Genomic DNA, 27,135 nt, shown 5'->3' with positions numbered 1-27,135 from the left:
TTGTGAAGCTGAGAAAAAACAACATATTTGGAATGATAAGAGTTGTTCCAAAAATAAAAATGTAGCAGAAACTGGCATTTTAAAATTTTCATTGTACTTGCTACTATTATATATCAGACTCTTACAACCACAGAGCAATATGTATTATATTACACAGACCTAAGAAGGTTCCACAAAACAGATTAAGGAGCAGCACAAACATATGAAAACCCAGTTCCTCAGAAGCCTTTCAAACACTCCAGGATGATCTAACCAACAAGACACTTTACATCATTTAAGCAGAAGATCAAACATGTCACCAAAACCCACCCGTACTTCCAGTGGCCTCGCTGAAAGTGAACTCTTAGAGAGAATTAAAATTCCTATGCATTTATCTGGGTATGATGTAAGAGTCTTGCTGCTAGAGGCCGTGTCCTCTGAGGTACCGAGCCCTGCCTGAGGAGTCTGTGAATTCTCATCTTTCATCTGGGCATATGAATATTCCATGTTATGCCAAGGTCAAAAGCCAGGATTGAAAGTGCTAACCTGGTTTACATTTTAATACTTAAAAGCACCACACCTGATCTGCTTCTCCTCAGCAGAGGTACAGAATCCATTGCTGTGTGTCTGTGCACAGCCTGGAGACCCTTGTTCTTATCCTACAATTTTTTTGTTCTTCTTGCTATGCATATTTACCCTTAGAGAGCATCTAGCTCTTACCCTCATCTGCCACTTTGCAAGCTGTCAAATGACTATTCAAGCATTAAAAAAAATGAAGGGTCTGTTAAGTTGTAAATTAAATGACAGTCTATAGCTGAAAATTAGCAGTAACGTGCCCAAAAGTTTATTGATTGCTAAGAAAAGGTGAATAACCCCCCCTACAGCTGACTGTGTAATTACTGACCTTTAGAACCCCAGAGCTATTAATTTAAGAACAGATAACAGTGAACTAGCAAACGAGTTATTTTTCAGCAGGATAGTGAAGGCACATATCAGGTTTTTGCATGTGTTCAGTGCGACCTTGAATAGTATTATTACATGCCTGTATTTTCCATTTTAATGCAGAATACAACCCAAGATATAGCTGGACAAAAAATGCCTGTCAACTAGTTCAGAAAATCAGCGGGAAGGCACCCACTGTGGCTTTTCAGTACATTTGAAGAACTCCACATCCTTCCAGAAAGATTCTAAATTACTGCTAAAGGCAGGAAAATTGTATTGCCAAGCTCAGCCCCCCTGGTACATGTCCTGCAAATGTTTCATCTGTACTCCAGAGATGGAGATGGAAATGGCCAGGAACAGGAGAATAGCAGACAGTAATTCAGCATCAGTACAGTGGCAAACACACACACACAAAAAAACCCTCAACTCTCTTGATATTGCTAAATTTAATCTGCTATAGACTACTGCACAATTCATAGAAACAGCAGCCTAAAGACTATTAACACAAATGCGCCAGCAATATTTAACTTTTCTCTTTCTTCTAAATAATCAGCACTTATTATAATGGAGAAATAGCTACCTTTTGGCAAAGCAAACTATATTTTAAGAGCATTGGTCAGGTGGTGGAGTTTACAGTAAGAAAAATGTACAAAATATCTGTTAACTGAAAGCAATGAAAGAAAAAGGTATCTGACCTGGTGCAGAAGTCCTTCCATGAAGAGTAGTTTCGTTGGGCAGGAGATCTTTTGAGTTGGAAGTGAATGGTGATTGTCTAAATGTGTCTTCAGAAAAGAAAGGGCTATAGGAAAAAAAAAGATGCCTTTTTAAAAAGAAAACAGCAGTTAACAGAAGAAGAAGTAAATATGAATTTTGACCTCAACATCTTAATATTTTAAGAAATACCATCTTGTTAAAGAAACAGTTTCACTTACAAAATTCATGCTGAAAAATAGGCAGACCATGAGGCAGCGTGCTTTGGTAAAATTGCACTTCAGAGTGAAAAGTGAAGACCTCACAAAAGGCTTTTTGCTACATTTCAACATCTCACATTTGCAATATCACTATACAACATGGATCATTAAAACTAACACTTCAGATATTTGCATTCCATTGTTATATCTGGAGAGGGCAATCAGGAAAGGTAAAAAATTTCCTATTTAATAATCCGAAGCATACAGTAGTCATCTTTAAAACAAAACATTTCAACTATTAGGTTAAGATGCTGAATAATTCTATTCTGACATGGCCTTCCATGAATGAAACTGCCCCCATGAATTTGATTTTTAAAGGAGGAAACAATTCATAAATTGAACAGGTGTATCCCAAAGAGCACAAAGCACAAAAATTACCAGCTACATTATTCCAAAAAGAATATTTTACTTTAGTTTTAATCAACAGACAAAGTTAAAAAAGTTAATTTCAATAGTGAAATGGCATCTCTATCAAAGTATTTGATTTCTGCTCAATTAAAGATCATAACAGAAATAAGAAATCCTTGTCTGCAGTTCAGATAAGACATCTGCATAGGTACATAAAGACATTCAAAATTGAAAACTACAGTCTTCTTGGAAAAATGCTTTCTAAGGGAATGTATTCCACCTGCATGCAAACTATCATGCTTCTTCTAAGCAAAGTGAGAATCACTTTAAATCTGATCTCTCCCAGACTGAGAATCTTTAACAGGCTGTTGTACAGTGGGTGTTTTAAAGGTGCAGAACAGGAGGCCAGACCATTTCTGCAGCTTTTTCTTACTCAGGAATAAAATCCAAGAATCTTTTCAGGATAAAGGACCTACTATGAGGCCTTACAAGGTGTTGCACAGCAGGTATTCCAGACTCAAAGTACGTGCCAGCTGCACCAAGCTGACCTCACCAGTCCAGATACCCAAAGTTTCTGTCCAAAAGGCATCACTTGCCTGTGCTTTCCCTCATGCATTTTTTCTGCAGAGTGAACAAGGTGTCTCCACCAAGTCACTTGTATTCTTAGCCAGATCTCTTCTGCCTCAGGGAAACTTGTTGGTAATTAGCTGACTTGATTGTGAAACACTTTTGGCAAGCATGTTGTTTTACTTTCCTATTACGTTTTTTTGGACACCATTCATTTTGTGCTGTTCCATATTTGACAGTTAATGGGATATTTTGGTGTTTCTACAAAAGTCTGAACACATCCATAAGCAGTCAGCATTAGGCTGTGCTGCAGGAGAAGGCGTGAAGTTGCCCCAAACCTGAACAGTCTGGTGAATGCCAACAGCTGAACAATGCAGGATACTCCAGAAAACAAGTGACCAGGATAAACCAAAACAGCTTCAACACACATGTGTGAAACTTAATTTGCTCCAAGACTCACACTCCCACTCAGGGGTGACCTAATACAAAACAGACTGACACTGTATAAAAATATGCCATGATTTATTGCAACATTCCTCTCACTGGTTTAATAATGATTTGAAAGAAAAACAGCAATAAAAATGTTTTATTACTATTGTAACTCTTCAAAATCTTGTCATCCGCTCGGGTTCCCATGCTGGCTTTCCTGCTTGTGCCTTAGATGCAGTCACTGGGACACTGCTCACTGCTGGTTCTAAGCAAAACAGATGGTGCCCGGCTTATCTATTTCAGGTTAGGCCATAGATCATGAGCAGGTGCTGTTGAAGGCCACATCATGTCATATCCCAAGGATTTCCCTCTCCTCCACTGGCCTCTGGTGAATTCTAGAACCATCCTTGGATACCTCTTTTCTGCCTTCCTCTAGAATGGCAGCAGAGTCTCTTCAGAGGAGGCCCTATTATTATTTCTATTTCAGCAGATCTGTCCTCCGATTCCCAGTGCAAAACATGGAGGGAGGAGCTCCTGCTTCACAGCAAGAAATTACAATCCTGTCCTCAATCACTGTGCAAAGTCCTTTCTGACGAAGGTTAAGCTTTAGGATATTTTTTATTTTTCCTTTGGCTGCACTTTTCCAGTTTCATGGCTACACAGTTCTCTAAACAAAAGAAACTTATCTTGGCATCTTATGCTGGCGTACTCACTCCACATCACTCGCTTCTCCACTTTCTGTCTTCTCATCACAGATGGCAGGCTCTACCATCTCACTCAGCCACTGAACTATGAGGAATCCTTGCCAGTTCCGGCTGCTTAAGCAAAGTCATATGGAAGTATATGCTGGCAAAGTCCAGGGATACTCACAGGAGGAACAGCAACAGATAGGGGACAGTTAGAAATGTTAATGAGGAATAAAGCAAAAAGTGCTTGTGTACCCATCTTGCTGGGGTTTGCTGATTTAAGCCTCACCAGTGACACAGCTAAATCTTTGTGCTTCCCAGCCACTCACAGGTGGACAACAGTGACCTCACCTTGGCTCTCTGCAGCTGTCAGCACATTTCACACAGCAATTGTGATTCAAATGCCTTTCTGTCGTTGCTCCAGATGTGGGCTGGTGAGCCAAACTGCAACGCCACATGTTTTCTTAATGCACTCCAAGTGCCTCTATCCTCCACTGGCTGCTCCATCACATTCTATTTTTGAGAAGGCGTCATACCCTGACCAGTAAAGACTTCCAGCTGTTTATTTGGTTTGGGGTGGGTTGTTTTGGTTTTTTTGGCAAGGTCTTTCAAGTCAATCTGTTTGAACTCACAGGATTTAGTAGACTGACTCACTTCCCCTCTTTAAGAAGCTCTCCTCATTCATGTCTTCTTCTGTGATAAATAGGCAAGATAAGAAAAAGCACCCAGAGAAACAACCAGGCACTCAGCATTTCATGCCCTGATGGGTAGCAGCCACTGTAAGGACGTCTCAGTAAAGCTCAACACAAGTTTGACAACAGCCAACTGTGCTATCCCCTTAAAAGTTGGCAGCCAGAAGAAGGGCAAGTTATCTTTGAACTGTCCTCAACCTTTTCAATTGGGATTATCTTTGATAGATCCAAAAGTAGCTCTGGATTCTCACACCAGTCCTGCTGGTAACATCATGAGACACTGACATCTATTTTCAACTATTTGTCAGCCTGTCCCTGCAGTGTACCCTGGATGGTTAATGAGTAGTTGGACAATATGTGCATTTCTCTTTGTTGGTGTCTCAGGCTTATGCTTTTTAAGCAGCACAGAAAGGCTGTGCAGGCTGCATATCCAACAAATTCCCACACTAGCAAATATGGGAAGCATTCACTGTAACCAGAAGCCAAAAGCTCAATTGAATTATCTTTCAACTTGTAACATCAAAAAGTCCCTAATGTACATTTACTGAGCTGGTCAGTTTATTAAAAACAAGTTATTTATTGCAGCTACCATGAATGAAATGGATAGGTCTAGAAATTTAAGTACACTGTATTTCAGAGACCTCTTCTTTGCAACTGAAATGCTTTTCCATTCTGTCTCGGCAAAGTTGTTATAAGTTAACATTGAGAACTTCTGTAAAGGGGCTGTAGAGGCAAGAAGCTCTTACTCAATCTTTGAATAAACTCTTCATCACTTCAGTGTGCTTAGTCTCTAACCCATCCACAACAATTAGGGAACTTTCAGGTAGGAAAGAAATATATCCTTGTCAATTCCTGCCTACTCCTCCTACACTACACCAAGGGCTCCGAAGTCTTTACCAATTGCAGACACCACTTACTGTGTAAGAGCTTTAAATCTTCCCATAGGGACACTTCACCTTGCTGCTCATGGATGCATAAACACCTTGTGGGCTTGTTCCCAGCAACAGTGCTGTAAAGTGCACATTTCTTTAACAGCAGAGGCCACAGTAACTCCTACTTAATTTAAATTATTGTAGTAATGTAACTGTAATCTTTAATATGTCCTGTTACCACCGTCTTAGTCTGACTTTTCAAAATTCATCCCTAGAATGTACTGAGATGACAGAAATACTAAATCGAAACTTTTCTAAAGAAATCTTGCTAGACATAAAACAATCAAAATCACCTCTTCTTACATTGGTCCACTTCTTAAAATCCAGTTGTCAGCCTGGTCTTTCCTCAAGCACTGCATATACCATGCAGTTTCTTGTAAGTTTCACTTTTTGTTGAAAAAAATAACATAACTAATTCTTAAAATGATATGTGACTACTTGATCAGAGGAGAACAGACAAAAGCCTTTGGGCCTTTTTGACTTATGAACTCTAAGCAATCAGATCTATAGTTGTAGTTTTTCAGATACGGGTTCCATCACTCACGGAAATATCTTACATTTGTACTGTCAGGTCACATTTGCAGAAAACAGACAGGTTTGAGTTTACAAGGCAAAAGGAGGCAATGCTATTTACAGTGTAGCTCTGCAGGTAACCACAGGCTGTACTTACCTGGCTGTAGTTCTGATGGTGTTATCTTTATTGTGGTTGTGCTCTTTGCTCACCTTTTCTGCAGAGGAACACATAGGAGTTTTGTGATTAGCATATGCCACATATTCTCTACCAAATTTTATTCAGCAGAACTATTTTAATGATTTTAGGTAACAGAATGGGCATGACTTTATTTAATTTAAATAAAAAAAATAAAAAACCCAACAAGTTTTTTCAGCTCCACATGTCAGTGTTAGAGCTCCATGCAGAGTGTGCAATGCAAGTGTTCATTGAACACTGGTCCCACTGCCTTTCTGTGACAGATGAGGTTCACCTTCTTTGCCAAGGGAAGTGGGCAGTGCAGCCCCAGGAGTGCTGCATCCTACAGCCACTGGCCACTTAGGCCAGGAACTGCCATCTGCAGATTCCCCTCTACAGCGATCAAAGCAGTCGTCACAAATTATTTAATTAGCTTTCAAAAATACAGGAGCTGAACTCTGGCTTTTCCAACTCAGTCGAAATACTGTGAGCCTGACCTGGCTGCCACAGTGCTTTAAAGCATATGCAGACTATGGGGAACATTTGGCAAGGCCTCTCTGTTTCAAGTGTGAGGCCTGGAAGGTTCCTATTAGTTTTCAGCCCTGGTGATCTCACAGTTTCATGGAACTTTGGGGTTACACAAAAAAAGAAAAAAAAACAAAAACTAACTTTGCTCTTTAACATCAGCTATTGAGAGCAGTTTGCACTGGATGTACCTGAGAGCTGGAAGAGCAGCTCAGATGCCATCTTCACTGATATGTCCTGGCTGAAGAGATTTCTCTCAGGGAGCACCCGGCCCTCGGGTGCCTTCTGGATGTCGCGCCCCAGTAAAGTGCTGTAGCCGACATTCTGGCCGGCCTGGCTGGGGGACACCGCCGCCTGTGGCTCGTGGATGTCAACTTCCATCGGCTCCTCCTTTATCTTCACCATCTGGGCTTCCTTGAAACTCTCGGCTGCAAATATGTATTCCAAAAAAAAAAAAAAAAAAAAAAAAAAGAAAAAAGAAGAAACAACCGCCATAATTATTTAATTAGGCTGTAATTTTTCAGAGTGCTCAAAGCAGAAATCACAATTACCAAGTTATAATTTGTGTACCGCATCCCTGCAAATGGGAAGGGAAGCAAGCAGCTGACAGCCTCAGCATTCTTCTGGCTGTTATAAATAGAAGCAAGCTCTTGAAAATAATTTTTCAAACTAGAAAGCAGAAAACAGTTGCATATTTGCAAATATGAGAGTTACATCACTGTCTATGAATACTTCGTGTGTGATGACACACTAGTTAGTGAAGCTTTGTTTCTATTTATTAAATGAAGTTTCAGCTCCACCCCAGCTCTCCTGAGGTGGGCACTGAAGGCCTCTTACAAACTCCAAATTACTCTGTTTCAGCAGAAGTACCAGCACTGACAGTCAGAAATACCAGTATGGGGACAGGGGCAGAGGAAGAAACCTCATCTTCTCCTCTCTCTTGCTCTTTTATGGAAAATTCCAGAAAACCACGTGAAGAACCTGTTCATTATACCTGCACAAGCTTTCTAGATGAGAGGAATATTCTGGGGTTCATGCTTTTCTCAAGGCTGACAGATATCCCTCAGGCATTACAAGGTCCATTAACCTTAAGGAATAGTTTTCTTAAGTCCATATCATCCCCTCCTTGCCTTCCTCTCCAGTGTCCCAGGTCTAGCAAACAAAACCATAGCCTAAAAGCCAATTGCTAGAAACTCCAGAGACAGCATAGAAAAGGCAATATGTCTGGAGAATCAAGAACATTGCACAAACAGAGTTAAATACTAGAAGGAACAGCCAGGTAAGGAATTGTTCCACCAAAATTTGTTTGCTCTGGTTTTCCCCATCCTCTCTAACTCACATGTGAGTGTGTCAGCTTCACAGATTTTATTCCAAGTGTGAAAGATTCAGGCCTTTCATTTTCAATTACCCAATATTACAATGGATCTCAGAGGCACCAAAACATGGTTTGGTTATCCCCAAAAATGTTTTCAACTTCCTCAGCTGGTTGGTGTCACATTGTCACCTCCAGCAAAAGATGGACAGAATCCCTTTATCATGAAGGCATAAGCATTCTACCTAAAATTAAACTGATACATATCACCAAGTCCTTTTTCATTACCTTGGGTTTTGCCTCTCTCCACATTCCTGGAGTAGAGAAAAAGTGGCTTTACTTCCTACACCTCTTAAAAAAAAAAAAATTGAAGCCAGGAGATAAACGCCATTTGGATATGTTCCAGGAACAATTTACATGAAGTGCTTTCAATCTTTTCTTATGACATTTCTTGACCTTTAAAAGACACATCTAAACATTGATAAAAATCTTTACCCTCTACTATCCACAGATACATCTCAGACTTCAGAAATTTTTATAGTGAATTCTCAGCTGAAGACTAGTCGGAAATATCATGCCTTTTTTTTTACCCTGTAAAGAAGATTTTTCTCTTTTTAGAATTTTGTTTGAAGCTTCCATTACCCTCTTATTATAAAACCACAAAACCTTGCATCTGTGTTAAAAAGTGTAAAAATAGCATGCTGTGCATTGAAAGTGCACACAGAGCAGCAAAGGAACGCATCAGGTAACAGTGTCAATCAAAAGCTCAGGTAACTCCACAAACAAATGAGTTCTTCAGATGTCTGACAGACTGAGCTCTGCACCCAGCTGCCAAATTTAGGTGCAGAGTCAAGCTGACCTTTGCTGCTCTCTCTGCTTTTAAAATATTCTTTCTATTTCTGTTCCTGCTCCACACAGTTTAATTCCCTGTCCTGCAAGTGCTTTTGTATCAGACAAACTGGTAGGACCCCAACTAAGGCAAGAGTCAAGCAACACCAGTGACCTTCTCTCCCTCACCATCAGCAAGCACTGCAATTGCCTTAACTACATCTACATATTTGATCATTTCCTTTGACCTTTATCTTTCCAGCTGCACCCTTTTGATCTGACAGAATGTCCCTGCCAAATGTGAATTCTGTCGCACTCTAAATCCCCAAAGCAAACACACAAAGAGAAGACTGAAGGAAGATTTCTGATAATTTTACAAGAGCTAATGAAAGGGAAACACAGTCAGTCTGTCCCACGAGCAGCAATCATAGGCATAAAACCCTGCTGTGCTAGATCTTGTGCTGGCAAAATACTGTAATTACGGTTATGCCCATACCTGTCTCATCATATAGGCAGTCAAACGCCAGCTTCTTGGGGATTATTTTCCCTTCTGTGCTGTTCATTGTGGAGAAAGGTGATAGCCCTTATTTCTTTACACAGGTATCTCACATGGCTATAGCACAGCTAAAGTTTTTCAAGTCAAGTACAGGTACACAAAAAGGTCTCCTGCTTTAAATAACAAAATCATTTTCTCTTTGACTTTTATAGGAGACCTAGTAGGTCAGCTGGTTAAATAATCTGCAATGTATCAGAATAAGAAGTTAGTATATGAGAATCAGGGTTTTTTTCTTCAGGTCAGATTTCTATAATAGTACAGCAAAATTTGTGGGCTAAAGAGACTCAAATAGCTCAGAAGTATCCAGACCATGATCTCCAAAACAGAATCTGGTATTCATTCAAAACTAATCTGGGTGAGGCTCAGAGTAACAGCACAGCAATGCTGAGACACTTCATAGGGCAAAAGATGAACTAAATCAGCCAATATGCCTTTTTCTCCTATTAACTGTGTGATATAAAAACACCTTAACAAAATAAGAGGAAACTATTTTATACATGGATGTGCTTTATCAAGCCACAGAGAAGCTGTTTCTTTACAGAGTAGTGTAGCTTTAATCATCTTAGCTACAAAAGCCTTAATGAATGTCATCCTATTCACATTGAGTGAGACAATTTTCCACATCAGATATGAAAAATGGTGCACTGGACAGGCTTGTTCCAAGACAAAGTAAATTCTTCCACAGTTTTCAGGTTCTCTGGCATTCACAGATGCAAGGAATCACGAAGTAGTGATACTTGCTAAAAAACCTCTCCAAACCTAGAACAGCAGAAATGTAGAACAATACTTGTGCTGAGTAAAGCCTAAAGCCCTGAAAGCTCAGGGTACAACATTTATCCCTGAAGGCCTGGCAGTGTCACCTCTATAAGGTGCAGCAGTAAGAGCATTTCTGGAATTTAGTCTTAGACAACATAATTCTACAGCCTAGAACAGAGGCTGGCAAGTTCTAGAAAGACCTTATTCAATCTCTCTGAAAGTTGGGACTATCACAATCCAGCTCCAATTGAGGACACGTCAGCAAAGTGCCTTTGTGGCACCCAAGGCCAGCCCTATTTTGGGCCCCATTATCAGATCTGCAGCCATCAGGCAGAGGGAGGGGATTCTTACCCTCTGTTCTGCACTTATGAGGCTGCGTTTAGGGTACTGTGCCCTATCTGGGGCTCCCTCAGTGCAGGACAGACACTGACATCCCAGAGCATGTTCAGTGGAAGGCAACCAAGGTTGTCAGAGGGCTGCTGCAAGACAGAAGAGGAGATCAGCTGTGAGAACTGGGTTTGTTCAGCCTCAAGAAAACAACACCAAGGGGACACTTTATTGCTGTCAACAGCTCTCTAAGGAATAAAGGGAAGGTGCAGAGAAGTTCAAGTCAGATTTCTCTCATAAATGCCCAGCGATCGTATGAGTCAACAGACAAGACGGAACATGGGGAATTCTATTTATATACACAAGAAAAAGAATTCCCATCAGGATGGGGAAATGCTGACACACATTGCTGAGAGAGGTTGGGTTCTCCATCCCTGAACATTCTAAACTTGGTAAGCCCCTCAGCAGCTTGCCTGGCTTGACCTGCTCTGAGCAAAGGTCTGGAATAGATGACCCTGGAGATGCCCTCCAACCAAAATTATTTCATGTACCTTCAGCACTAGGCCAGCTGTAGGCTCATCTTGCAGAACTTTCAAAAGGAAGATCACACTCATTCTAATGCAGCAGAAACTTTTCTTAATGTCCACTCTGAACTTCCCAAACCGCAGCTGTTACCCCTTCTTTTACCATCTACCATCTGCAGGGAGAAAAGTTTAACTCTGCCACTTTTCCAAGTTTCCTTCAAGTAGGCGCAGGCTGCAATTAGATTGGCCTTTAGTTCTCCCGTGCCAGACTGAACAAGCTCAGCTCCCCCAGTACCTCACAGCACAGGGAAGCCATGACCTGATGGACCTGATCAGAAGTTTGCAAGGTTGCAACACTTTCCCTGTGCAGGCAGGCTGAGAGAGCTGGGGTTGGTCAGCCTGGAGAAGGGAAGGCTCCAGGGAGACCTCACAGCAGTCTTTCAGTACTTACAGGAGGCTTGTGAGAGAGTTGAGGACAGACTGCTTAGCCTGTTGTGACATAAGAGACAGTGGTTTTAACCCAAAAGAAGGTAGATTCATACTATATACAGGGGAAGAATTTTTTACAATATGAGTGTTGAAACATGGGAACAGGTTGCCCAGAGAGGTGGTAAATGGCCCATGCCTGGAAATGTTCAAGGTCAGATAGGATGGGGCTCTGAGCAACCTGATATCGATAAAGATGTCCCTGCTCATTGCTGAGGGGCTGGACTGGATGACCTTTAACGTTCTCTTCCATCCCAGACCATTCTGTGATTCCATGCAGCACTCATGTGCTCTGCAGGGGACACTGAATCCTTCCTAAAGCAGCACACTCTGCTTTTCCCCTTATTTGACATAGAAGTCAAAGATAAGGGATAGATTTCATAAAGAACACAAGTCATGCAGTAAATATTGCTTTGGCTGACACAACAGCTGTCCAATAACCTTGCATTGCCAAAACCAAATGAATACTTGTTAAATCATTCCTGTTTCTTCCCACCATTTTACTTAAAACTTCACCCTGCGACTAAAATTCTAAGTTGCTTGTTTTTGCTGAAATGCCCACCAGCTTTACAAATTAACTTTATGAATCAACTTAGAGAAGAAAGCCTTTCCCATATGTCTCATAAATTGGACTCATGTACCAGGCTCCACAATGAAGCAGACGGGGTAAATAGTGGGTCAACTTGTACCAACTTCAAAAGCTTTCAGCACAGAGAATCAGGCGTTTTGTTATGCTAATTGCTCTGATTTGCTAGAAATAAACATGCCCTAAAACAGCTTAAATAAAACCTCAGAGGTAGGGAACAGTTGGCAAGCCCTGAAGGTTCTGCTACAGAGACACAACAAGGAACATCTGACATTCCCTAGGGCGCTGTGCTTGATGCTTTATTTTGCTAGTATTTTTTTCAAACTGCTGTTTTATATAAGACAATGTCAATGAATCAATGCAACAGGATCCTGCATTAAAAAAAAATCATGAAATGGCTCATATTTATTAAAGTGGAACCTCTGAACTCCCATGTTACAGAATTTTGCAACTACAAGCTGCTTCACAGAAATGCGATCCAAGGAATAAAATATGGAGCAAATTAAAGCCATAGACTAATTAGAGTTGTGATAGACATCTGCTGCCCCTTCCATTTAAATGGTAGGATAATGGTGTTTACCTGCAAGACCCTACTCGAACAACCTGGTTAAAATAAAAAACCAAAACCAGAAAAAGCCCCAACAAAACCCACTTGGCTAGTAGCAGGGTTTAATCTGGGAATGTGACTTGCCATGGTTTGCCATTTCTCTACTTACCACCAAAAAAAAGTCTTATTTTGGATCATACACTTCCCCACTTATGTTCTGGGCTCCTACAGAAGCCCCAAGGAACAGAAGACTTCCCTGTATTTTCCCTTCTCTGCCCATTATCAAGGCTTTCTAAGCAGGCATGAAAGCCTTGACAGCTCTCCTGCAATCAGTCCAGGACCAGGGACTCACCAGGTACCAGCAACAGGGATCTCCAAGACAGCAGCCTAACTCCACACAGGCACTTCCCAGAGCAGTCCACAATGTTGTGGAAAAGAAATATGGAGCAAGATTAATTCTGACCTTCACCTTATCATTCTACATCATTATGTAGAATGATACTACAATTCACGCTAGAATTGTAGTATCATTCTTTTTTCCATGTTTCACTCTTTTTAAATAGTCTAATCCATGTGATTTCAATTAAATGTATAATACAGTGTCAAAAAAATTAATGACAAGGCATGAAATACAAAATCACTATAAACATTTTTAAGTGGATATAGCTTAATCAAAAACATGCCAAAAAACCCATCACACCCCTCCCCTGTAATGACCAGTTTTTCCAATAGAGGAGCTATCATATAATTAGCTGGTAATAAATGGAGTTGATCAGCAATGCTTTTGGACTCAGTTGTAGGCAGCACCTCACTTTGTGTGCTGAGGTCATGAAGTCTGCACTAATTGCATGTGCTGATAACCCCAAATTAAGACAATTTGTTGGTACCGATGTCTTACAAGAAAACACTGTGTGACCTGAGGATTGAAGAACAAAAAATCCAAAGGAACCAAAGGGTACAAATGTCATGCACTTGTTTGGGCTAACAAGGAGATGAGCAATGCATGGGGAACTGACCCACAGAAAAAAAGAGGAGGAAAACAACCTGAGTTAATGCAAAATGAAAACATTTCAAAAGTAGGATACATCTGAAATAAAAGTAAATGTGATTCAGACAACATTTCTGGGAAAGATAGGGACATACCTAGGGACCCTGGGCAAAATTACTTAAAATGTGCTACAACCTGGGATAGATTTTATACTCTTCTACCTATTCACTCATTTCTGGACAAGAAGACAAAACACTGTATCCTTCTAAAAGCTAATACATGCCCCAAACATATCAGCAGCATGACTATTTCAGCAGAAAATGAGATTTTCAGCTCCAACAATGGCATGTAAAAGCAAATATTTATTTTTAATTTCAGTCTCCTCTGAAACGTACTTTTCAATTTACAAGACTAAGTGTATAAAACTTACCAGGAATCATTGAAGGTGCCACTTAATTAAACAGTTTGAGCAATAAATTAACTTTTCCATGAAAGAGAACTGGTAAAAAAGTAAAAAAAAGGCTGTATTTGAAACACATTACTTCAATTTCTTCTGACTGATTTTGTACAATATTTTTATGGGAATTTAAAATTTTGCAGCGATGACACCCTCCCAAACAGAGAAGAGACCAATTTGCCCCACTCCACTATCTCCTCAAATCTGTTTGCTTACCACTGGACCTAGTCTCTGTCAAGACTCAGTCATGGACAGAATTCCCAGCTCATCTTTGTGCACTCATAGATATCACGCTGGTAATTTTATTTTCTTCTGTACAATGGAGGTTGAAAATCTGCTCAAACTTTGCCTTTTAACTTCCAAACACCATTTCTTTCAAATGGGTGTTTGATTTATTCTGAAATAGCAGCTTGATTGTTAGGAAGTTTTGTCCTGGCTGTCTGGATGGAAGTGGGATCTGTGCAGACATGCCCAAGGGACATGAGCCCTCTGAGCCTGGATAATCCTTTGGAAAAGGTGTGAGCAGGTATCAAGTCTGTGAAGTGTGAGGTAGGAGACCTGAATCCCAGTGGAACATGGAAGAGAAAGAACTGGTGTAAAAGGTCAAATTCCACCACAGCAATGTGTGGAGCAAGGGTTTGATCCCATGTTTGGTCATGTTGCTAGAAGCAGGTGTGGTGTCCAAGGAGCCCTTCAGCTTCAAAGAGAGTCTTGTCTTGTAGAACTAAAATAGCTGTGCAGGATTTTCTCTTGTTTCTTTCCACCTGCTTCTACAATGGCAGCTAACAAATGTTCTTTTAACGTTCTACTACAGGAAAAGATGTTTATTCTTCTGACTTTTCCTAGCTCTAGAGTAATTTCTGAGCAGCTGAGAAATGGGGGCTGACAAAGGGCTGGTGATTTGGAGTAAACCTACCCTAGTATGCACCAGACCAAACCAGGCTCCAGAGGTGGAACTTCCACTTGTACATCTAAGAACTGGCAACACAGCACCTCTGTTTGGAAAAAGATTTCCCAGTGAAAACTATAAACCAGTTTATTCCTTGCATGGAAGGAAATAGCAAGGTCTATGCCCAAATCCCAGGTGGCTCCCACCCATGAGGCTGAAACAATCAGCAGTACTCACGCTCAGAGGATGGCAGCAGCGTGTACGTCAGGAATGCAGGAAGCACAACACTTATGTTGGAAATTCCTTCCGGAATTTGTATGTGATGCAGGTTTTGGTGATTAGTATTATGCAGAAGAAAGCGAAAAGAACAAAGCAAGAACAAATCCATTCAGTCCTTACCAAGCATATAGAGAATCTGAAGGGACTTGACTTAAACCCAATTATAAAATATATCAAATCTAACAAGGGCACTTGACAGAGGATTTCCCACAGAGAGTAAAGCATCAAGACAGACTAGTTCTATTCTTTTTTCTTTCCAGTACCATGAAAAAGAAGGAAGCTTGTTCTTGTTTTCCTTTTAATCTCAAGAGGTGGCTCAGGAAGAAATGTGGATGCCTCATCCCTACAGGTGTTCAAGGCCACATTGGATGAGGCTCTGAGCAGTATCTTCTAGTGGAAGATGTTCCTGCCCATGGCAGGGGGGTTGGAACCAGATGATAGCTTCTACAGCTCCCTGAAAGGAGGCTGTAGCTGGGGAAGTCTCTTCTTCCAGGGAACCAGCAACAGGACAAGAGGAAATGGCCTCAAGCTGCTCCAGGGGAGGTTCAGGCTGGACATCAGGAAGAATTGTTTCACAGGAAGGGTTGCCAAGCATTGGAACGAGCTGCCTGGGGAGATGGTGAAGCCACCATCCCTGGAGGCATTCAAGAAATGACTGGATGTGGCACTCAGTGCTGTGGCCCAGGACAAAGTGGTGATCAGTCAACGGCTGGAGTGAATGACCTTGGTGGTCTTTTCCAGCCTAAATGATTTTGTCATCTTTAAGGTCCCTTGATGCCTTGAGAGGCTACCTAGAATTGAGTCTAGACAGTGTTAAAGGAATAAAGTATTTATTAGAAAGGCCTTCAAAGGATACACTTTGAACAGCACAAGAGCCTGGCCGAGGCTACACTCAAGATGGACAACAGGTCACACGTTTTCATGCTTTTATAAGTTTTGGTCCATTTACATATTGGGGTTAATTGTTCAAATACAGCTGCAGGTTATGAAGTCCCATCCTCCCAGACTGCTCTCCTCAATTTTCTGTTGCTTATACTTTTCGGGCTGCAAGATAGCAGCACTTTGGCTGCACCGAAGCTGCAATGGTGCCCTTGGTTCTCAGGCTGGAAAAGGATTGTTTTGTCCAACTAAACTGTGAGGAGAACTTGCTAACCCCTTATATGAAGTTCAGAGTTATATACTAAGGCACTACAGAATTTGGATAATATGAAAGCTAAAACTTAAGGCATCAGCTTCTATGATTCTACGAAGTGGCTTCATTAAGTAAATTCTAAGTCACCAAAACAGGCTGCAAAATTGCTTCCAGTAGGCTGTGAGGTCAACAGTCATATGGGAGTATTCTACCAGATAGGGTAAAGATTAAAAAAAACCCAAAATAAACCACCAAAGAGGCTAATCATCTTAAGATTTTGTCCTACATTAAACTATATCTCAGTGTTTTCCTTAGATGGTAATCCAGGGAAGTGCAGGTTGAAAACTGTCTGTGACAAACTGGGTGTAACCCCACCCCGTGGCTGATGCGGGAATACCGACGGCAGCAACACCAACTCCATAAATCAGAGCCACTCTTCACATCCTCATCTATGGATTAGCCAAAAAGACCACTGTCAGCAAAAACTGCTCAGTCCCTAAGAGCTTGTAAGAGAAAGGTTACATTGATGGATTTCTCACTACAGCCTTTAAAGCCTAGGAGATCCCAACACAAGCTGAAGACTTGACCAAGATTTAATACACACTGGATTTCTCTCATATAAACAGGTATTTAAGGCACAAATATTCCAACATAATAGGCAGCAATAGAACTATTTAAACACAGCCTGCCAGTGCTGAACTCGACTGACAATCCAGAGCCCTCGTGTCTCTGAAGTACTTCACAAAACATTAAATTACAGAGCTCTTTCTTTATAAAAATAGTTACATAAATTTATGTGCACCAAGAAAAATACTCAGCTTAGCATTCATTAGGCTGCAAAATTTTCTTACCAAAACACCTCACTCAAACCAGTTACCAGCAGCAACTGAGAATTACACTAATAAACAAATGTTTTGTATTTGGGAGTCTGAGAAAAAAAAATCTGGAAACTGGTGCTCTGGTCAGCTTTTGTACTTGGGAAACACTTTTTGCACCATTAACATGGAAGGCTTGATTCAAATTCTTCTGAAAATTAAAATGTGGAGGGCATGAACAGGAGTGAATTAATTACATGTTTTATGGGGAGATCCTAATCAGCTCAAGTCTTTCAAGTTTGAGCTCAAATTCATAACTGAGTGTCCAATCAAGACAACTGATTTCAGGTAGGTGTGAAGGGATCTCAGAGGACTAAACTTGTAAGCACTCCCATCAACACTTGTTGTGTGACTTTGGCACAATTAAAAAAATAAGTCTTGCCCAGTTTTGAAGAAGACTTAAAATCTGTCAGATCCAGTTCAGGTGCAGAAGCACAAAGCCCAGCCTGCCAGACCAACTTTCATGTCTTGGTCCTAAAAATTGGTCTGTTAGAAGTTCAAAGCCTTTTCATCATTCACTTAACCTGCTCCCAGTGGGAAGAATTCAACCCTTTTACTTTCTCTAAAACCTTGATTCTGAAAGGTAGACAAATCATAATTAGCAGCACATACATTTTATTTGACTCCCTCCAGCTTTAACATTGCCTATGTGTGTACGCTACCTGCTTGTCTGGCAGAAGAACTTATCACTGAGGCAATGTAAACAAGTTCAAGTGGTCTTGCTAAATGCAGAAAGCTGGCTCAGTTTACACAATTTTTTTAACAGTGTATCTTATAATTTTGAGTGCAATGTATTGCCATAAAAAACTAAAAGCTTTAAAAGTCATACTTGATAAAGCTATGTCAGGTACAGCAAAGTACAGAAATGTTCTTATGATGTTAAATGAAGAGACACCTGTGAATAAATTTGTATTAACATGGTTTTGTACATTTAAAAAATTATAGCACCTAAAAGCTTTAAGGCATCATTTCTTTTGACTTATTCCATAGTCATTAATTTGAAAATCAGAGCAGAGATAATTAAATAGTGTGGCTACAGACCAAACTGAGATATTTCACACACATTTGTAGACAGGCCTTTTCAATTGTTCCTTGGCTTGCTACTAAAGCTGAACCTACCTTCTTGCAAGGTAACCCTGCTAGCACACACACAAAAAAATTTCTAAAATTCAATATTATTAAATGAAATATCTACCTGAGAGCTTCATGAGGAGCTCAGATGCTGCCTTGACTGACATGTCCTGCCTCATCACATTTGCCTGTGCTTCTTGTGGCTTGAGTTTCTCTTCAGGGACATTTGGAGCTGAGGCTTCAGGCTCTTGGCTGAACACGTAGCTGGGCTGAGACACGGCTGAACTTCCAGCTTCTTCATCTTTAGGTTCTTCTTTCACTTTAAAATTAGGAGTCAAAGGCTCTTTTTGATTTGCAGCTGTTAAGAGAAGGAAAGAAGTGAGACTTAGTGTAATACATAATCCTGGAACAGCTAGTAACAGGAAGAAGCCATAACCTGAGAAATGCTAGAGCAGGTACAGACAGCAGACACATCAAACTATGCTCAAAGATGCTTCAAGGGTCAAACAAACTTCTGCACCTTTTCTACAAAGGGGCAGTTTTGAAACACAACAACTGCATGTACCAAAGCTCATAAGAACCTTCTCTCACTTGCTTCCCCCTACTCCTCCTAAAATCTCCTCCCTTGTCACTAGTTTGTAGGTTTTCTACAGGCTTGGTGGAAGTCAAAAACCTCATTTCACCTAAGGGCATATTTGGCAAAGCCCATGGGTATGACATACTAAGGTTTTAACACATGGAAGAGAGGCAAGATACGAAGAGTAGGAAGATGGAAAATCTAAGAGGGAAGTAAAAGGGAAAAGATAGCAAATTTTTAGGCCCTAAAAGTTGCTGTATTAAGAGAACTAAGGGATTTTCAGAAGACAGCTCTGCACTGTTCCAAGCTCTATATCCATAAAAAGAAAGAGAGTAAATTTAAAATATTCCTTTCGAATACTCCTCCTAAGCAGCTGTAGAGCCTCAGAGGAGGGTAAGGAGACTTTGGGGAGCTGCTGAAGATCTACACACTGAGCAGTGCTTCGAGGGTCTTTCTGATACCTCTCGACAGCAGCAGAACCTCTGCATGGTATTTGGTTAAAAGGATAAAACCAGAACAGCGCCTAAACAATACTTTCAAGCCCAGCCAACATAAATTCATGGGCAGAGGCATGACAAGCAGAAAGCTAAATAAGTTGCACTATTTTTCAAGTAAATCTTCTAATAATTTTTTAAATGTTTAACCATGAAGAGATACTTCTTTCCCTGTCTCCTCTTGGGAAGACCTTTTCTTGGACAAAGTATCACTTTAAATTCCCAGTAACGCACAGCAGATGACTCGTTGAGTGCCTTTAACTTTGGCAAGTTTATATTTTTCCCACCTCTCTAAACTTCTGTCTCCACAAACAGAGCACTGTTCCTGACAAAATCTGGCAATATTTGCCTGTTTAAACCCTTGGTCTACTTTCTCCTCCAATTCAGCTTCTTACCTACTGTCTCCTCACTTTTTTGGCTTATTTCCTCAGACACTCTCCTTCTCAGCACCTCCCCCGAAATTCCTAGAGAACCCAAATTCCTGCATCCTACCATGAAGTGCTCACCATCTCTCAGACACCTGAACTCTAAAATATGAGGTACAATTGCCTTTGCTATCAGAATTAGACACTTACATTTGCTACTTTGAGCCTTTGTTCGATTCCACGCAGGTGAAATTTTTTATGTTTGTCTTTTGGGGTATGCTAATGATTTTTAAAGCTACTGCATTACCCTGTAACACAATGCATCTTTTCAATCTATATTTCAGAGTTGTTTGATTTTCCTCCTTGTTGCTGAGCAAGCCATTACCAAAGAACAGGATTAAGGCAATTGGTATAATATAAAGAGTGCACACATAAGCAACGTGCACATACACATTAGTTCTAGTCACTTCTGGAATTACATTACCTTATATCTGGAATCTTTAACATGACCTATACGTGCTTTTACCAGCACTAGGAATTGCTTTTGCATTTTTCATTTTTTAAAGAAGAGCGAAAGCAGAAATATGAAACATTAAAACATGCTTTAAACCATAAAAATACAAGTTAGAGCTCTCAAGCCAATCTTAACTTTAGCAAGGTACTAACAAAAAAATTCCATCTATCTTCTCTACCCTGGCCTCAGTCTATTCGGGGGTTTGACCTGGGGTGATGAATGGTCACAAAAACAAAGAGACCCAAACCTCCTCTGCTGAATTACCTTCTGCTGTCCTTTGCTTTTAAAACATGCCACTCCAGCTGCTATGCTGGTATGAAAAATACCTCCACCAGGATGTGAGTGCAACTGAGAGAGAGCAGTCTGCCTGAACTTTCAGAGAACACTGGGGAAAGAAAAGGTCTTTTGAATTTATTCAGTTCAAAAAGGTATTAATTCAAATTTGTCCCAGAAAATAAAGGAAGCATGAGTCAAAGTGAAGAGGTAAAGATGACCCACTGAGAACAACCATTAACCTGTGGACCCAGCCTTGTCTCTGTCGTGAACCAGGGCAGAAAATGAGCCAGGTAGAGCAAGCACTACAGGCTGGGTGAGCCTACACTCTTCCACCATTTAAAACAGAGGTGATGTTAAACTTGCATAGGTCAGTGTAAGTTTGCAACCATATGCCATGGCAAAAACATCCATAAACAAACAGAATGTAACAGAATCCATATAACATCACAGACTTAAGCAAGGTACTTATGACAAGAGTTAGGTGCTATAGAATGCAGTGGCAGATGCTTATTGCATTACCTTACCACAAGAAAAAGGATCAAAAGGAATGCTTTTGGAAGAAATTAGCATTTTAAAAAAATCCTCTTATCACCAAGTCAAAAGCAGCCATTGTGACCCAGTCTAAGGGCAGGTGTAAGGTGGTGTCTCCAGGCCCTTCATCCCAGGGTATTCTCAAACCCTACTAAGATGAAGGCAAGTTCTAACAGGTTAGAAGACCAAAATTTCAAGGTAGATCACGCCAGAGTTTAAGGAGTTTAGTGATAGTCCAGTTCTTGGCCCTTCAGCTCAGGAAGAACATTGAGGTGCTGGAGTCAGTCTAAGGAAGGGCAACAGAGCTGGTGAAGGGTCTGGAGCACAAGTTTTATGGGAAGTGCTGAGGAAACTGGGGGTGTTTAGCCTGGAGAAAAGAAGGGGGGGGCCACTATCACTCTACAATCCCCAGAAAGGAAGCTGTAGCCATGTGGAGGCCAGACTCTTGTCCCACATAGCCAGTGACAGGATAAGAGAAAACAGTTCCAAGCTGCACCAAGGGAAGTTTAAGTTGGACGTCAGGAAGAATTTCTTCCAGAAAGGTTGGTGAGACATTGGAATGGGCTGCCCAGGGGGGTGGTGGAGTCACTTCCCTGGAGGTGTTTAAGGGAAGACTGGATGTGGCACTCAGTGCTGTGGCCTGGTTGGCAAAGGGGTGTTGGATTGGACTTGATGATCTCAGAGGTCTTTGTCAACCTGACTGATCCCATGAAGTGATAGATCCAGAATGAATCAAGCTTTCCTCCTTTCCCCTGTACAGCTTTCCCCTTCTGTCCCTACCCCACACGTGATCCCTCCTGCAGTGTCAGCATGTGCTGCTAGGAGCCACTGCCTCCTCACACTTCTGAGCCATCATCCAGGGTAACAATGATAAACAAAACCACGTTGATTACAAATCTACCAGCACAGCATCAGGCATAATCCAAAGGAGCTCTTCATGAGATATTAATACTCAGTGTGTTTACAATACTTCACCAATGAGAAAAATAAAACATAGTCAGGGTGCCCCAACCCAGAGGAAGCCCTGAAGGTGTGCCTTTGGCAGTATTACATGAAGGAAAAGAATCCCAAGCTGTTGTTCTTACCCGTGTCACTGATTCTGCCTACACTACCTGCTTTGTTTTGGACAGAAGAGGGAATTAATAAATTAGGAAAGAAGTACAGCCTTATTTCTTTAATTAACTGGCAGCACATTCCTTGAACTGATGATGTTTTCTAAAAACCAAACATTTAATTTGTAGATAAATCACAAAAATAGAAGAGTTATTTGCCTCATTTTTCTTCCCTCAGAAAATAAAAACAAAATCAGACAACTACTGGGTCAGTTTCAAGCCAATTGCTATAATTAATAGGGTTTTAATTTTTTCTTGAAATATATTAAGGCAAATTCTAAAGTAAATGAAGACTTAAACACAAGGACAAATAAAAAAGGGCAGGTTGTCTCATTTATCAGATCCATACATTAAAGCTAGAGGGGGGAAAAAACTCACAACACAAAAAAGACCCCCTAAACAACAAAAGTCCCCACCACTCTTGTCTCTGTCCCATCTTGGATCCACAACTATGGACAAAATTGCTAACACATGGAGAATAGCAAGCATGATGCATCCACTAGTCATTTTAGGGAAAACAATAAACAGATGTAAGAAAAAAATATTGCAAATAAGGGAAATAAAATTTTACTATGACCAGCTTTTAAAAATCCCACTGAGGAATCCTTAAAAAAAATTAGAACTAGACAAGATTTGAAAAGAATATGTTGAATATTATTAAAGAATATTTGAATGACAAAATTATTACTCCCCAGAAGGAAGAGTATCTCTATTTACATACAAAAATAGATACACACATATATCCTAATTTGTATTTAATTTACATTCATTCTGAACAGCAGTGAGAACAGAATGAAGGATGTGTTGTCTGCAGACTGAATAAAAAACCCCAGCAATTTAATTTTGAAACACACAGTGAGGAAAGAAAACAAACCCACATAGCAAATGAAACCAACAGGCAGGAATCTCTCAAGCACAGTGGATAATGCTCCATTTGTTCCATTCCATATCCAGAAAAAACACAGATCAAAGAATATTCCAGACTGCTGATTTTTATCTTCCTGGCAACTAGAACCATTTCAGCCATTTGGCAAAAGTAAATGATGAAAGTTATAGCACTTTCCTGAAACTGCCAAATGCCACAAGAAAAGCTTTGGGCATCTGCCACTAATCTGAAACACTCTGGTAGAAGCTGCAAACTCCATCAGTCCACTTAAGAGGATTTCTAAATGCTCTAAATGTTTATAACTGAAAGAGGAAAAATGGGCTGATTACTTCCAAGCCAAGCTCAATGTTACAAGTCACAATCAGCAAGAAGCTGGTAACTGCTCCATCTGTCTGAGAGAAAAACATGAAGAAAAACCAGAATCCACAATAAAAATTCTGCCACATAAAAAAGGCCATGAGAAACAGCATCCATAGAGCCTGGGTTGAAAGGAACTCTGATCAGACTTCCATCCCAGACAGTAAACTCTGGGCTGTGGTGGTTAAAATGAACCAAGGGCCTATGACAGATCAGTTCTGCCGTATTTGGAGGACGCAGTCCCATGACAGTGGGCATCACATCACCCTGAAGGCAGCTGTGGTCAATAAAGGGTGTGACTTGAGTCATCATGCTATTTTATTCTCAAGCAGTTGAAATGTCGAGGCATGAATTTGCATTCTGCATAGAGACCATGGCTTATATTTGATGACATTCAAGAACTGGGAAAGAGGCACAAACACTGCAGAAGCAGCCCTCAGTGAGCTAACTGCTTTGCAAGAAAAATCTATGGTATTGGAACCTGTTGGAGAACCTCCAGACTAAAATCCAATTGGGCTGACAAATTATGTTCATCTTATTAAACACAAAGGCTGCATACACAGTAAGTGGCCCAAAAGGAGAAATACTGTTCTGGAAGGACAGTCTAGCTGGTCTATCATTTCCTTCTAGTGCCTCTTTCCCTGGAGTATTAATATCTCCTGGAGCACTTCATGCTACCTAACCCTTCTAGGAATTCTCAATCAATTACACCTGAATTTTAAAGCTCTCTACTCTGCCCTAACTAACCTATAGGGCCGTAAGGGACAGAATGGGCATTACCAATGAAAAAGCTACTCATGACTCAAGGGTGCTCAGTATGACAACATTTCTTTTTAGCAAAGAAACAACAGTGAAATGGGAGAAGAGACAACCACAAATACGGTGATGTCATGACTTGGCACCCCTGGGCTTCAGGAGATCACTTAAAATATGAGGTCTTCCAAACCACATTGCTTAAGTACATTAAAACCTGCAAGCATAGGTTAAGAAAGGCCAGCTAAGTAAACTGATCCTCCATAAAGCTGCTCTGTGTTTAGAAAGCTGGAGTCAAGCACAATGAGACATAGCAAAGGAGAATGAGCAGTCCTGCTACTGTGCCCTCAAAATCTCCCCATGTTCTAGTCCAAGTGGAACGAAGGAATCAGGCAAATTGCTAAGGCAGAAGCAGAAGCACACATCCCTCCTGACACCCCAAGAAGTCTGCTGTGCAGCCAAAGTCCCACGGGGTAAACAAGGCTGTAGCATCTGCTGAAACCATTTCCTTCTTTCCAGGTGAAAACCAAAACAGCAGCAGAACAGGTAAGATTGTGAGGACACTGGAGAAAAGAGGGAACAATGAAAGGAGCAAGCAGGAATTTATTGCTGATAAGAAAGAATTACTTGCAATACGGGAATGTCTTCTCTCTACAAAAGGAGCAAAAAAAGGGGAGAGAAACATCACCAGACCAGTCTTTATATTTGTTTAACAAAACAAAAAACAAAACAAACAATCAAAGATGATTGAACTAACAGTGTTTTCAAATCCCATTTTGGATAGATGAGAGAGAAAGGCTCATGAGCTCGGACTTCTGCCCAGAGTAATGGTGTATTCAGGGAAACAAAAGAGCCATTAGCCTAGTCCAGTCCTATACTCCAAATGTAAGAGTTTGCGCAGACATTAAAACTAAATTGTAAGCAAAGACCTGGTCCAGAATTATATTCTGATTTCTTTTAAGTTGTATTGGACTGAGCACACACAAAGAAAAGTTGTTTGTTATTCTGCATTTTAAATTGCTGGATTAAAACAGAGACTACACTGCTTTATCTTGCTAAATACTACATGTTCCCTCAAGTTGTAAAAAAATGATGGTATGATTTTAAGGATGCTGGGAAATTGTGGATGCAAGACTAGAAATTGCTGAAAAGAGATTCTAAGGGTGATGATATATCAATAGCAAAGATTAGAACAAGATTTCATTTGCCCAAGTTTTAAGTAGATGTGCTATTGCATATCAGAATTTTACTCCAAACTAAATGTCTACTAGGAAACTAGGAAAAGGTGAATCTGGAGAGACTTCAAAGAGAGAACTCGATGACATCAGGGGTATTTACATTGGCAGCAGCATTATGGAATTCACAGTATTTTTAAATTAAGGACATGGCTCAATAATTGCCAGCCCTGTGCACTTACCTATTCTAATTTAAATTTTACATTCTGACATAAACTACCAATCACAAATATAGACAGCCTGGTCTTTTCTTTGGAACTTGCTACTCAAATACATACAATATGGCAATTCAATTGGATATGCTTTTATTTTATTAAAAATAGCTGTTTGAAGAGTTCAAGCCAGCCAGTTCAGCACAGTCAATGGCAAATGATAAAACATTTCAAATTACTTGTGTTACCTTTAAGGAACAGAGTAATTTTCAAGAGCCAAACAGAACAAATAATCTAAATGATTAGTTAGCTTTTCTACTAATAAGCTGTATGTAGCTGTCTGATGATTTACTCTCTCATTATTCCATTAATGAAATCAGCTAACAAAACACATGAAAAGCCCAAATATTTTGGACAGTCACCAAAGTCCCATGGTGGCTTTATTTCCCAAAATAAAGACTTGACTCCTCGCATGACAGTGACAGCAGATACGACAAACTGAGAGAAAGCAGTTTCTAACTGGTTTACCATGGCCAGCCCCAAACCCTCAGCATTTTAGCTCCTTCCTCCTGTTTTCTTTTAAGTTTTCCATGAAAGTAACATGGTGAACATAAAAAGAACAGCAGAGGCAGGGCACACTTGATACCACTCTACAAGATGAAGAGATCGGCTTGCTGGAGCAATGCACTTGTTTAAACCCAGAGAGGTGGGGGAGAGAGGCCAGCAATGAAGGATGTGTACCAATTACTGTTCCACACAGAATCCCATGGAGAGCAATAGTGCAAGAATCCCATTCATTTTGTTGGGATTCATTTATTTCCAAATGTTAAAAGTTACTGCAGCACATAACGTAGGCACAGTAATAACATCACTAGGGTACACTGGCCATTGTAGTTTGGACCATTGTGAAAGAATTTTTTATAGAAAAAAAAACCCCAAAAAACAACCAAAAAAGACCCCCCAAGCCTGAAAAGTGGGAGGAAGGACACCAGTATTTAAAGAGATGTGTTGTATAATGTCTGCCACTGAAACCTTTGAAACAGGAAAATCAAATACTCTTTAAATTAAGATATGAATGCTGTCATAAAGTTTCAACATGGAATTAATAGACTGGGGGAGGAAAACATTCTGACAAAGCACTGCTACAGCAAAATACTGGAAAAAAAATTAAAGCGCACAAGTAGACCTACTGAAACCAGAGGAGCAAGATTTGAAGGTAAAAACATGTCCATGCTTAAATATTATTTTTTTATGTGTTGAGTATCTGCTAATTGTCTTTACAAAAAATCTGAATGAAGTTTCAGAGAACCTTTTTAAATTTCTTGTGAATTTTAAATCCTCTCCTACCTTAAACTAGGACCTAGAGAATTGAATCTAGGGGGAAGAAAGTAAAGATTTATTCTAAATTTTAGATTTACATTTGGTAATTTGTGTTATACCTTATGTCATAAAACAGTTACTAAAGATTTTTCTGGCAAGCAATGGCACAGAATTGGGCATGAAGTGGTCTT

General features: G+C 40.3%; 1 protein-coding gene across 11 annotated transcripts in view; it reads right to left on the bottom strand.

The window, feature by feature from the left end:
• ZNF827 (zinc finger protein 827) overlaps nt 1-27,135 on the bottom strand; it is a 140,844-nt gene that overhangs the window by 30,216 nt on the left and 83,493 nt on the right. For all 11 annotated transcript variants that reach the window (XR_010360812.1, XR_010360814.1, XR_010360813.1 and 8 more), the window contains 4 exons: nt 18,497-18,730; nt 6,951-7,187; nt 6,217-6,274; nt 1,617-1,720 (listed from right to left, as the gene is read on the bottom strand). Coding sequence is in view for 8 of the 11 variants with exons in the window: in XM_064416712.1 (XP_064272782.1) it covers nt 1,617-1,720; nt 6,217-6,274; nt 6,951-7,187; nt 18,497-18,730 (633 nt within the window). In the remaining 3 variants the exon portion in view is untranslated. The remainder of the gene's footprint in view (nt 1-1,616; nt 1,721-6,216; nt 6,275-6,950; nt 7,188-18,496; nt 18,731-27,135) is intronic.

The sequence above is a fragment of the Passer domesticus genome, chromosome 4 (assembly GCF_036417665.1).
Source record: "Passer domesticus isolate bPasDom1 chromosome 4, bPasDom1.hap1, whole genome shotgun sequence".
In the NCBI taxonomy this organism is placed as follows: domain Eukaryota; kingdom Metazoa; phylum Chordata; class Aves; order Passeriformes; family Passeridae; genus Passer; species Passer domesticus.
This window is presented reverse-complemented; position numbering and strand designations above follow the sequence as displayed.